The 13,339-nt window shown below is 45.7% G+C and overlaps 1 protein-coding gene and 1 pseudogene across 1 annotated transcript; one reads left to right on the top strand and one right to left on the bottom strand.

Moving 5' to 3' along the window:
• Positions 1–1,267: 1,267 nt before the first annotated feature.
• On the top strand, positions 1,268–2,648 carry LOC149347361 (uncharacterized; annotated as a pseudogene).
• Positions 2,649–4,724: 2,076 nt separating this feature from the next.
• LOC149347360 (uncharacterized) lies at positions 4,725–5,303 on the bottom strand. The gene has a single exon (XM_089541562.1). The coding sequence runs from the start codon at positions 5,301–5,303 to the stop codon at positions 4,725–4,727; it is 579 nt and encodes a 192-aa protein (XP_089397688.1).
• Between the last annotated feature and the right edge of the window lie 8,036 nt (positions 5,304–13,339).

The following is a 13,339-nucleotide window of genomic DNA, read 5'->3' as shown; positions in this document are numbered from 1 at the left end:
ATGGGATATTTACTGCAAGCATACAGCTGTGGCATTTCTGCAATGCATCATGGCTTTCATGTACTGTCAAACAGCTATGTTGACAGTGCCGTTGTCGGCAATATTCAGTCCCCAGTGTCGGCAGTTATAACAAAAATGTTTCACGTAACCCGCAGTGCTGCTGCATCATTTACCCAAATTATTACTTATGTTTTGATTTTGCAAGGGTCACAGACGACACATATCTTAGCGACATCAGCAGTAGATGCTCGCGTGTAAGGTATGTGTAGCTGAAACAGCCCGCAACCGCACTGCCGCCGTGGCTCTCCGTGTTTTTCACACTGCTCCGCTTCAAGCCGCCTTCGCTTCCTGTAGTTGTTTGAACAGCAGACGACTGCGCAGTGGTTTCGCGAAGACCTCGTTTCAGCTTTAATCGCACATACACCCAAATCGGGCTACTACAGCTAAGCAACCGCATACAGTAAACACGGAGAACCGCAGAGAACGCACGGGACGCACGGACACCGCCTTTCCGAACCAGCCAGAGAGGAGGAAAGCAACATGGCGGTGTTCGGCGCGCTGGGAGCGAAGCTAAAACTGAAAACGGTCTATAGATCCTTTACATTTGAACTATCTATAGGGTCCAAAACATAATTGAAATCTCCCAATGATATGAGCACTGGACTTTATTCAAGGAACCAAGATAACTGATCAAAATATCCGCGCCGTTCCTTTCGTATCGTAGGAGCATACAGGACAACAACCCTCACCGCGAATCTTTCGTATGTGAAGTCACACACCATAAACTGGCCCATTGTACCAGGTATTATTTGTTCCTCTACTATGCCTATGTACTTGATCTGGAAAAGACAACATCCCGCCGACAAACCAGCCGCGTGGCTTTCGCAGACATTTGTGACCGAAAACCTAGCACCATGCTACCTGTTTGCTGCTCATCCTCAAATTTTGTTTCTTGAATAGCCGGGATACCTAGGTCTAACTCGCAGAACAGTCGCTTCAACTGCACTTGCTTACGCTTCGAGGGAAGTCCTCGTGCGTTCAGAGCGCCAACTTTTAGCGGTTTCATCAAATACGCCATAGCGTGCACGCAGCAAATTAACTACAGTGACTAAAGCTCACTGCTTCGGTCTCTCGTCGCTCACTCGCGACGAGAACCGCGACAAGGCTATAACTTGCCTTTCTTGGCTCCTTTCCCTTTCTAATGCCTTTCTAGCCGACGAATTTCTCGTCCCGTAGCCGAAGTGAATTTCAAACAACACATGGCATCATGGGTAGGGCTGTGAAGCCTCCTATGTGCACGTCGAATAGCTCAACAGGTGACCATGAGCGGTAAATTTAATCTCTCTTTATCTGAAATGACAAAAGGTCACAATTTTTTTCTTTCAGAAAAGAAAGAATGAATATCAACAGGTGTGGATATGACATGGCATACAAAAGGTTGCCTGAAGAGTTCATCATAAGAATTTCAGAAAAATATGCGGACGTCTGAAAAAAGAAATCATTGTTGCCCTTTAGAGACCTTTTCAAAAAGAGGTCAAAGGATGTCGTCACATTGGACACTGGGCAGGGCTCCTAAAGTAAGAAAGAGCTGGTGGTCAAGCTCCGCTCTGCTCTCGTCACAGCCAAACAAAAATGTTTGCTCAGCGAATTATGAAGAGGTGTATTTGTGGCTAATTTCCTGAGTGCTGCATTGTCATAATAGTGGATTGCCATGATGGAATGCAAATCAGTGGGTTCCATTAGTTGTAGGGCCTCCTTTGGGCATCACTTGCTCCTTTGCTGTGGATATACACCATGTCAGTGTCGGAACAGCATGTGTTCTTTCCTTTGTCTTCATTATTTATTTATTTATTTATTTATTTATACAGAATACCCCCTAATTACATAGGGGGGGGGGGCACAGGCAATTGAACAGAATAAAACAAAACCACAAATATAAAACAAACAACAAAAGCACAAATAAGACACTTTGGATGACATAAGTAAGCAAAAGAATCAAAAGAATGGCAGCGCGGCAAAGAACGAAGATTACTGCAGTATTAAAATTGTCATTGCCCTGAAATACAATGCAAACGGTTCTTTGATTAATTGCTGTAGACGAGGTGAGCACACACCCCTTGAGACGAAGGTGAAATTCTGACTTGCTTTTTTATGCCGTTAATGCAGGTACAGCATTACGAATGAGCAGCCAGCTGTGCAACCATACGTGGCTGCGATGAAAGCCAGGACCCATGATGTTGAGGCATTTCGCAATGAATTGGTCGTGAACCCTTGATGTTCATGGCTAGGAGCTTCACCGGACAGGCTAGTCTTCGACCGGTGTAAAACTTGTTCACTTGACATTCTTGAGGTGAAGTGCCTATACAGTTTGAAGGGAAAAATTCCCGATGATATGGGGGATGGGCACTGCCTCAAGAAGGACAGCATGGGCGTGTTTTGGCTGGACCGTGGCCATGACTACTGCTATCAGGTCCTTGGCCAAATGGCTTTATCTGGTTTATCCTGCAGCGATTTTGTTGTGTTTTCTGAACAGTTCTTGATCACTGACCACATTAAGTTTTCTGCTCAAGATTGGGCTGTTGCAAAACGAAAACTTGGCAATTTCTCTTTCTGTGCTGTAGCCATACATGGCCTCGAAATTCCCTTAAGGTCCGCAGCCATTAAAATTGTATTTCGTCTGCCATCGCGTCGTCCTGTTCTTTGGCTTGCCCCCTCGTATCAACATATTTAAAGGAGTGTAGACACCAAGTTTTTGCGTGTCTTCCCCTCCGTCATTTGTGAGTTAAGTGTAGCTCTTGTGAGGCATGAAAACTTCAGCATCATTTCCTTTTTTATGTAATTCACTTCAGGACTGAGGCCAGCCTGCCTCAAGAGCCAGAAAGAGCTAGCGAGAACCAGATGGTGATCTACATTTACTATTGTGGTGTCAACCATTAAAAACACAAGCCAACTAAAGTTTGGTGTCTGTTCTCTGGGGTGTCTTAGTGACAGGAAACACAACAGTGTTTGTTATGCGATGAATATGACAAGCATATCGAAATGTTTATAGAACATTGAAAAATACATGAAAATACATGGGAATCCTACAAATATTGTCACGTTGGTAATCAGCGGCTGAGGGTCCACAGCGGGTCAACAGACGTGCGCTTCCAGGTCACTTTCACTTTCACACACACACTTCCTCTTCTTCCTGAGAGGCGCTTCCGTCTGCACGAGCGCTGGCGTAATTAGTCCCCCTCCTGCGAAGGCATCGACCCGATGCCGCCACGAACGCAGGGGTGGTCTCGAGAAGAGTTAGTGCGCCCTTTCGTAGTAGGGCCTCAGGCGAACGACACGGGCCACCTCGGGGCGGGGGTGGCGTCGAGATTGTTGAGGCTCGTGAGGGACGACTTCATAATTCAGGGCTCCAAGGCGTCGCACAATTCGGTAAGGACCGAAATAGCGGCGCAAGAGCTTTTCACTTAGGCCGCGTCGACGGATTGGGCACCAAACCCAGACGAGGTCACCCGGGAGGTATTCAACAAGCCGTCTCCGTAGGTTGTAGCGTTGCGCGTCCTGGCCCTGTTGATCTCGAATGCGAAGCCGTGCGAGTTGGCGGGCAGCTTCAGCGCGTTGTAAGAAGAATGCAACGTCGTCATTTGGGTGGTCTTCGTCATGGGGCAGCATGGCATCGAGTGTTGTCGTCACCTGACGGCCATAAACGAGGCTAAAGGGGGTCATGTTGGTGGTTTCTTGTACGGCTGTATTATACGCGAACGTGACATAGGGCAGGACGTCGTCCCAGGTTTTATGTTCGACGTCCATGTACATGGAAAGCATGTCTGTAAGCGTCTTGTTTAGACGTTCCGTCAGTCCGTTACTTTGGGGATGATAAGAATTCGTCCTATGGTGACTGGTGTGACTAAAGACTAGAATATGGTGCAAGAGCTCAGAGGAGAAGGCAGCCCCTCTGTCCGTAATCAAAACTTGTGGGGCTCCATGACGTAAGACGATTTGATGCATCAAGAACTGGGCTACTTCGAGGGCGGTGCTACTCGGAAGGGATGCTGTCTCTGCATAACGCGTCAATATTCGTTTGTGCCCCGTGCGTGCATAAATACTTGTTCCGTCAGTTCAATGGATATCCAGCAGCCAGTTCGGAGTGTCCAAGTCATGCTGACTTTAATTTCTCTCTTTGTGGCACTGGTGACTTCCACCTTTTTATGCCTGTCTATACAACCTTATGCTTTTATTTGTTCTTGCTTATTGTTACACTGTTATTTCGTAAAGCTCCTAATGTGCCAAACTGGGTTTTTCACGCCAGACTTCCTTAGTGTGCTTCTCTGGTAACCAAGCGACAAGGGATGAAGGACACCACCCAGGCCTTGTTGCTTTACCTGAGTGAATAACGAAGTCGAGCAGTGACATTTATATTGCTGAGTTCTTGTGTCAATTCGTAATGTGAAATGGGTGCATTTACTAATAACTGAGATCTTCTGGCATGCATTTTTTGTTCTGTATGCTGCATCCTATAGCCCTTGTCTTCTTCTTTTATGTCCGTGTAAATGAAGAATGTCATGGTTGTGAGGAGACAGGTAATAGGCTCTACAGCTACCCTATTCACAACGTCCAGCATCAGTTTTCAAACGTCACTTATTTGCAGTAACATACAACATAACACCAAGGCTCATAAAAAGAGAGCAAAACTTGCCTTTTATTGTGGCAGGAGCAGATCTGTAACACATTCACTCATAAGATTGTTGCACCCGCAAACACTGGAATTTATTTAGCATAGCACATACAATCCACATTTTGTTTATGATGGGGCCAAGAGAAAGCGGTATGAGCCTATCAAAGATATGAAATTTTTTGATGCGCTGTATGCGTCGCTCAATATATATCCGCAGGGATGTTATTTCTTCCGTTTCTTCTACCTCCTCTTCACTGAACTGTCCTCCTCTGAGACAAAACGGGTTATTCAAGGTCAGGTTGGTTGTCTCAAGCATTTCTTCAATCTTGAAGCATTTGTCCGCCATGACAACATCACCATCATTGAAAGGAAGGGCCAAGAAACCACTCTGGCGCACACATTCTTTGTCAGAAACGGAACCTGGAAACCAGTTGGAGACAAAGGTCATTGTACCATCGAGTGCGGGCCCTTTATAGGTGTTTGCTGATCTGTATGATGCAAATGTTGCTGACTGCAGTGCAAATGAGCTGGATGCCTGACATTTAATTCCTGTTGCACCCAGCGTGACTCTTGCAGCGGAGTACTTTCCTTGGAAAGATAGTGGCATTTCCCTTTGAACGAGCTCCTTTGACATACAGCGCGGTATCTCTGTTAGTTTCGTGAAAGCAAAACTGGCCCAGGTAATACAGATTCTTGATGCTGTGGTAGTTGACACATGTGGCAGTTGACACACAGAACCTGCCAGCAAGGTCCTTCTTTCGTTTCGTTTTCCACTTTGAGGCTTCTTGGCCTACCTCGGGGTGCCCTTGTGATGAAGATTTCAGTCTGATATTTCCTCTCTGTTACCTTGGATTACGAAAAAACTAAAATTAATTTAAACATTCTATACGATGGCAGCCAGGTATAAAATCTAATTTCATCATCACTCTGCTTGAATTGGTTAATAGAGAACTCTCTTCCAACTTTTTTTTCAAGCTTCTCTACTGTTGCTTTGGCGAGTTCCAGTTCTCTGCTGGTACGAAACAGCATTTCTTTTGCTGATTTTATTTCTTCTTGCTTTTCTTTAGCTTCTTGTATTGCTCTTTGAAGTTCCAGATGAGCATGTCGGAGTTCTTGTTCGGTAACTTTCAGCTCATGCTTCACTGCTGTGAGTGATTTCCTCAGATCTTGTGCTTCTTTTTGTGCGGTGAGTCCCGTGTACATTGTGGCGGCTGTGATTTCAAGGAGCTACTGTCCATTTCAGCATCCAGACATGCTGTTGGTACATGAAACGTTCCAGAATGTTCATTACAAATGTCGTCAGCTCGCATTCCACTGGCTGCTGTGACTTCTCCATTCAGAGCAAAATTCTGCACTCAACGCTCTTTCGGTGTCTTCCTTTGCACCTTATTTTGTTTGCTTGCAAAACTAAATATTCTTGTCACCGCATCATCCTTGAGGCGCCTTGTGCCGATTGCATAGTTTGCGTAAACGTCGCCACCGGCAAAGTGCTTTGAGCACACCTCTGTGTGCTTGTTTATGCGGAACTCCTTTCCCTCATCTCTCCTTATTGCGACAATCCATTTTTTTAAACCGGGATTTGTGGGGAAACCTAGGAAAGCGACCTGCTAAAGTAGAGCCAACTTAGTAACTGGTCAAGATGCACAATGTAAAAGCATAAAGAAACACGCACTTTGAAAACATGGTATCTGATGTAGTCTTCTTGCATATTCATCAAGGTAATGAAATGAAAAATGAACATTTTCTTCACCTCTTCAGTACATACCGTCTTTGTCGAAAGTAACCAGGCTTCATGGTTTGGTTCTAGCTTGTATAGTGGAGCCCTTGTTGCTTTCCTAAAGATCAAATGTGTTGGAAGGTAAGAAGACCCCCAGCCCTTCCCTTTAACGACCACTTCTGCTTCAGGGAAGCTGTAAGCGCTCCACTGTAGGAGCTAGAACCAAACCATGCACCCTAGTTACTTTTAACAAAGACGGTACAGTTGAAGACAGAATAATATGAACCACGCTTGTGCAATCAAGCTCGTCTAAGCATCATCTAGCAATATGAATGTAGTGTCTAATACCTCTACAAGTGTCACATGTGCACTTGCACGTAAAGGCAGAAAACCTTTGTATTTTCGCAAGGTAAGAGTTGAAACCACAGAGTGTGGCCCATAATATTTTGTCTGCGAATATGTTTCAGCCTGGCACAGAGTTCCGGAGAAGCATATGCACATGTAAAGTTTATCCGTTCAGTGTTTTTAGGCGCACCCGCGTACCGTTAGTTACTACTAAGCTAGTGGGATGATTTTGAACACACTAATAACGCTGCTAAAGGCTGAGCTTTACGCACACGAAATTTCGATAGAAGGTCCTAGCTACGAACAGCGTTCTCGCGCTCTTTTGCCTGTGCCGCTCTAGGTTCTGCGTTCACATAAAATGTTGCCCGTAGCCCCAGACATACACTCCGCTCAAGCTTTATTTTAGGCTTCCAGTTTGCGCGCTCCTCCGCGTGATCCATCGTCATCTCAGCAAGCGCAGCGGCTTGGGTAATCACCGATGCCGTAGAGAAAATATTGCTTTTGCTGTGACTGTGACGAAGAGCCGCAAAACCGAGCTTAACTAAACGAATCTGCTGTCGATAAAGAAGGGCTAACGACACTTGGGGCGGACTCGATACGAGCAGGTGCACTGCAGGGAGAAATGCGTGTCGATCCGGGTACGGGCGATCAATCAGCAGTCCCGGTGAGCTAGCCGTCGGTTCCAAATACTCCCATTCTAGCTGTTCACATGCATAGTTTGCTCACTTCAGATGAAGGTGACAGATTAGCGGAGGGCTTGCTAAGCCGAAGTGCGCAGGCACTGACCTAACGAAAACACACCGCTGCTGCTGCTGCACTCCGCCTATGTCGCCTTCGCGTTGCTGCAGGTTCGCAACGGAGAGAACGACGGCGCTCCTCGCCGCGTCGATCCGTCGTGCTCTTTTTCGCGCAACGGAATTAACCATGAATGGTTGAGACGCGGATGCTAGCAAATCCAAAACAAGCGCGCTTGAGCAACGTTCTGATTTTCTGACACGCTGAAACAGTCGCCAGCATCGGAAACAATGAATGCCCTCGAGCGCACCGAAGCTGACACCTTTATATTTGTGCTCACTATACAGCGGAAGGGCTACACGGTAGAAGGAACTTTTCGCTGCACTTGCAATACTTATATAATTTATTTTAAAGTGAAAACGAACAGAAACAGAGGGAAGAAAGAAACATGCAACTATTTCATGCGCTCCGTGCTCTGGGTACACCCTTGCGCCGCGCTGGCTGCAGAAAGGCACTTAGCAGCATGCCGGCATCGCGACTGTAGCTTGTAGCAGAGAACCAATGTCAAGGAAGATGGCTAGGACACAGAAACAAGAAAACTGCGCTTGTGGTGGCTTCGCCGGGGGCCGTGCTTTTCAATCCGGCCCGAGCGCAGTCCGGCAGGCGCATGCCCAAGTAATGGTGGAGGCACTGCAGTTCGCGCGCCACATACCAGATGGCGCTGAATTTTTTAAAGGGCCTATTACCTTCATGTACAAAAATAAGATCAGTGTTCTTAGCGCATTATAACAACTCACAGTAGGACTAGTGTCTTTACTAGTTAAAACGTGCGTTACAAAACCTTTATGAGAGGAAACGATAACATACCATCCAAGCGATCTAGAAAGGTCTGCTACAGACTTCCACTGATCTGGACGAAACCCGAGAACCTGTAATTTCTTTTACTGGGACATCCTTATCGAGGATCAACTGGCTCGACTTCTGCGTTACTTGCATGCTGCGGGGCTACCATATTTGGTGTGTGCGCTACGCGTCTCTGTTAGTGAAGAAAGCAGTAAGATTCTGCAGTAAACGGTACATTGAGCAGTAAGTGGTACACGACTGCTGCACTACCTCTCTTTTCTCAGGACTCATTCGTCTAATATAAAATGCCTCGCTCCCCGCATTTCATGAAATGTGCCAGTTGTCTATGATTTTTCAAACGTTGCCCAGAAAGTTCTGATTGCATTCGATCCATTGTCAGTTATGACCATTGCGCCCTTTTTTTCGGCCCGGCATCCCTCTATGTTGTTGTCCGAGCTTATTGGAAATTAATAAGTAGGTTACGGTTGCTGCCGCGCCGATTAAATTCCGATCCCTGGCGTGAATTATATCGAGCTTACCTTATTCCGAATTGAAGCTGCGGTGCTTCTAGCAATTTTAACTATTCAAAATAAGCTCTTTACGAGACTTTTCTTGATAATTTGTGCGTTGATGCAAGCCCCCATCGCAGAGGCAGTGTACCTGGTGTCGAAACCCCTCCTTTCAGATAAGCGTCCCATAAGACACTGCGGGCAGGAGCTAGCAGCTGTGCCTGGTCTCCTCGCAGCGTTTCTAGATACAGGCCGTCGTAAGGCCGCCGCACATACACTGGAGCCAACGACCACTTTTTCAGAACCCCTTCCTCCTCCCCCCCCCCTTCCTTTTCTTAAGCAGCGCCGCCACAACCTTTCCTTTGTGATATCGCCCACTTGCTTCACACGCCAATTTTTTTTTGTCCCGTACTCTGCGGAGTGCATTAAAAATCCGCCGCTACGAACAGGTACATCTCCGAGTGAAGCATGTACGCAGCCATATGGGCCATGTGCGGACGAAGGTTCTACAAAACAGCCTCCTCCTTATGAGGTGCTGTACACTTTGCCCTTAACATGATGTCATTGTCAAGATTTTTTATCGTGCCTCATCGACAAGCTCAGCTTTGAACCGGACCTTTGTTTGTTGAGAAACGCCTGAAGTAAGAAGCTATCCCACAGCAGACAGATTCCTTTTAACATACCTGAATGTCTATGGCAAAGTGAAGAAAGGGCATGCGCGCGAGAGCACGGTGGGTTAAGTAACCGGCCGCTTCTTGCTAAAAGAATAATTTCTGTTTTCCAAGATATACTCTGGATATTTCAGTCTCTTTATGCTAGTCCATGCAGCATGTATCCGTCAGGTCTTTGTGTCGTCAAGAATAATCGCCGCTTGCTTGAGTCTACCATTAAAGAACCATTGTTTCCTCTCCATCGCAGCCTCGTTCAGATTGTAAACCTATCCGCAAGGACGAAAAGCTGCGAGTGGACTGAAAAAAAAAGTGGCTATTTCTTTTCGGAAGTTATTAACCTCAAATGCATAAAAAGTATCAAAGTGCATCTGCCCAATTAGTATGGAGGTGTTGAACTAGCGTAGCCTTGACGTTCATGTGAAGGACTTAGTGCGCGACAACCGACATCGCGCCTATCGAATGCGCTTATCCCAAGCACTTCCAGTGTCCACCGAGGCAGCCACGTGTGGTCCGCTATTTACGCAGCCCTGATGCATAGAACGCATGTATAGCCTGGCTATGTATTAAATAGCATTATTCATAAACTATAGACATACGCAAGGGCATAGATAAGATAACAGAGGAAAATATACCTGTATAGAATTTCCGCGAACCCAATTAGATCGAACTAATTCGTTTTTACAAGCAGCCAGACCTCACCAAATGCTCTCCACATTTCTCAAAAGTAATTACGGGCTATGAAAGGCACACTATGAATGGTGGCACTTTAATCTGCCATATAGCCTCCCGCTACAATATTTGCCACTATACGACCAGAAGCAGTAGCAGGACAACATCCAGTGGAAAATCCTCAAGAAGGACCGGAACTTCGGTGTTGACTCGCGATGGAGTTGGGTGACAGCGGGTTTCCTGAGCTGGCATTCGGCAATGGTCTTGATAGCGCCATTAGTCGCAGGGAGTGCTTATCTGCGGGGTCATCCAGGGATGCGGCGTCAGCCGGGAGGAAGCTGCATGAACCCTCGTACTCAACACAACTTTCGGCTACTTAGCAGGTATACCAATATCCACGTAATACAGTATGATTGGACTGCGTTACAACATTTTATGCGGCGCAGGAAGCGAGCAGAAAAAAGTTGCCAAAGGCCAACATAAAAACAATACGAACAGCATCTTTGTCATAGCATAATGAAACGTTAAAGTACAGTACATCCATATCACTGGGCGCACTTCATTGCAAGAGGTAATATCAGGTTCTGTAACAACCAGATTTAACCTGGGAATCACTCGGAAACATAACAAAATTTAAAACAAAAAAGCAAACAATAATGGCAACTAACACATCTTCTAAAAACTGCGCAGTGTCTAGCAGATGGCGGTCTTAAGTTGGATGTTTCTAGCGCGTAAACTGTTCAGTATACGGAATGCGCATTAAGTAGTGCCTCAGTACATGGATTTTTTTCGTGATTAGCAAGAGCATCCTTTCACCTACGTTTCTTTTGTTAACAACTTGATTATGGTAAATAAAATGGCTGTACATCACGGAGTCATGAAATAACTACTGAATAGCGCTACCCAGTATAAATTCTTTCAAAAGAGCTACTACTGGGGCTAGTTTGAAATACATACTTGAAGTAACTGGTGAGCGCTAAAAACACGGAAAAGGGACGAACACACAGGACGAAGCACTTTCTAAACAGTTGTTAGAAAGCGCTTCGTCCTGTGTGTTCGTCCCTTTTCCGTGTTTTAGCGCTCACCAGTTCCTTCAAGCAAATTCTTTTAGATGGCATGAATGCCTCAGCATTACGAAAACCATTTCAGTTCCTAATGTGAACGTAACCTAACTATGACAGCCGCTGCTGTGCCTTTGGATTTTCACTACTCATGTTCTCGTGTACAGGATCAGTTTGTACCCTCAGGCATGAATGCATTTCTCACAAAATTATCTCATCGGGCACCTTCTCGGTTAAATTTTTTTTTTTCACATGACGCTCGTGCTTAGTGCGTTGTTCGTTAGGTTAAAAGGTGGATATAAATTATTTTATTTCTGGACATAAACACTGATCGAAAAAGCGATTCCGCATGCATTTTTATCAAAGCACATAGAAGCTGATAAGATATTCAGTTTAACTGCCGTTTTTCCATGAGGGCACAGAGGAACTGGAACTTTAGTCTACTGATAAATGGCTGAAACAAGTGGCACGGAAACAATGTAGGGCTTCAAAAGAAGGCTAAAGCTTGGAAGACTGATATCCGCTTAGGAAAATCCAATGACCTGTCTTTTTAAAGTAAACATTGAACGACAACTGGAAATCATAAACGGTGCGAGACACTTACTGAAGGGATTAAGTTATTCCCCGGACGACTACTTGGTCTTGGCTACCCAGAAAGGTAATCTACATGCACGGAATGAAAAGGATATCGAGGGAACCAATTAGCATAAATTGAATCCTTCGCCAACAAATCGATCATGTAGTAAGAAACTAGGACCAAATTCAGTGGTGTACAGCTGCCCCTAACTCCTCGTAATATTTCTCTCGACACCGATCCTTTATAACTTACGGATTTTTCACTGTTTCCCCGGATAACTCTCTTGCTCGGCTTTACTCAACAGGCGTTCGAAATGATCAGTTGTCTTCCAAACTCTCAGTGCGCGACGCACGTTTTATCATTTTGAGCAGCACTGAAATGTGTACTTGTACACACTAATCACACATATTCTCGTATTATGTTTGCAGGACAGGCGATGTTGGGCATTTTGGTGGCATCAACGTCCTTGTGTTGCAGCACATTGAGAAAGAGAGTACGGCTGCTTGCAGCCTTCTTTTTTTCGTCTGTGGACTCGACATCCTGTTCGCTCCACCTCTGGCTGAACTGTTCCGCTCCACTTACGGCATATGGGGCATATTTCTTCGGCTGGGCAGCCTCACGCTGGACGCTGTCCCTGCAGCCATTGTACTACGCACTCCGATTTAGATCAAGCAAAGGGAACGCTCATTCGTCGGCAAAGGGTGAAAAACTGCAAGCAATGCTGCGGCTAATACAGGCGGCAAAGAAATTCTAAATTCAGACGGCCACCTTCTTTATTACCACTGTTTTCTTGACTTCAAGGCTGGAAGGGCGGAGGGTTGCATGGCTTTTCCCTCGTGCCGCCGCAGTTCTGGGCGGTTGTGTGGGCTTGCATGCCTTGACCTTTGGCGTGGTAGTGTTTGGAAGAGAAAAGTTTACGATGCTGCTAATGGACATTGCAGCAGACAGAGGCGCGGCGCCCTACGACGCTGTGCTCCTCATGAACGCATTTGGCATCAGGGATCTTGTCCTCATGCCACTCAGTGGTCTGGTCATCGACTCTGGTGTCTTAAGCTTAGCAGCACTGATGTTTATCTCGTCATGCTCCAGGCGGTCGCCACTGAGCTCTACGCCTGGCTGAGAACTTATCCAGCGATGCTCGCCTGCTCGGTGCTGATGGGTGTAAGCAACGGAATGAGGATCTCACTCCAGGCTTCAGCTCTCGTTAAGGACTTCTGGGTCAAAAAAACTGCCCATGCTAATTGGTGGAGCAATGGCTGGCGGTCACATTGTAGTATCAATGAGGAAATATTTGTTTTGTCAATAAAGTATTTTTTCAATACTTTAGCCTTTTCGATAATATTGATGCAGGGTTGAGTAAACAGAAATGCGCATATTTAGCCATGCAATATATATAAACGCTTTTTTTACACTTTTTACAACGTCTGATTACATGCTTCACATGTGTTGTTAAAAACAAGTCTTCTCTTGAGTGATGTATTCAGCGTTTCCTTAGCTTACCTACTATTTTTGACATATTTTGCTAGCAAGTGTTCAGCGATGC

This window comes from Amblyomma mixtum, chromosome 4 (assembly GCF_055824585.1).
Source record: "Amblyomma mixtum isolate Tamu chromosome 4, ASM5582458v1, whole genome shotgun sequence".
NCBI classification, from domain to species: Eukaryota; Metazoa; Arthropoda; class Arachnida; order Ixodida; family Ixodidae; genus Amblyomma; species Amblyomma mixtum.
Note: the sequence above shows the minus strand (reverse complement) of the source record. Positions and strands in the feature narration are given on the sequence as shown.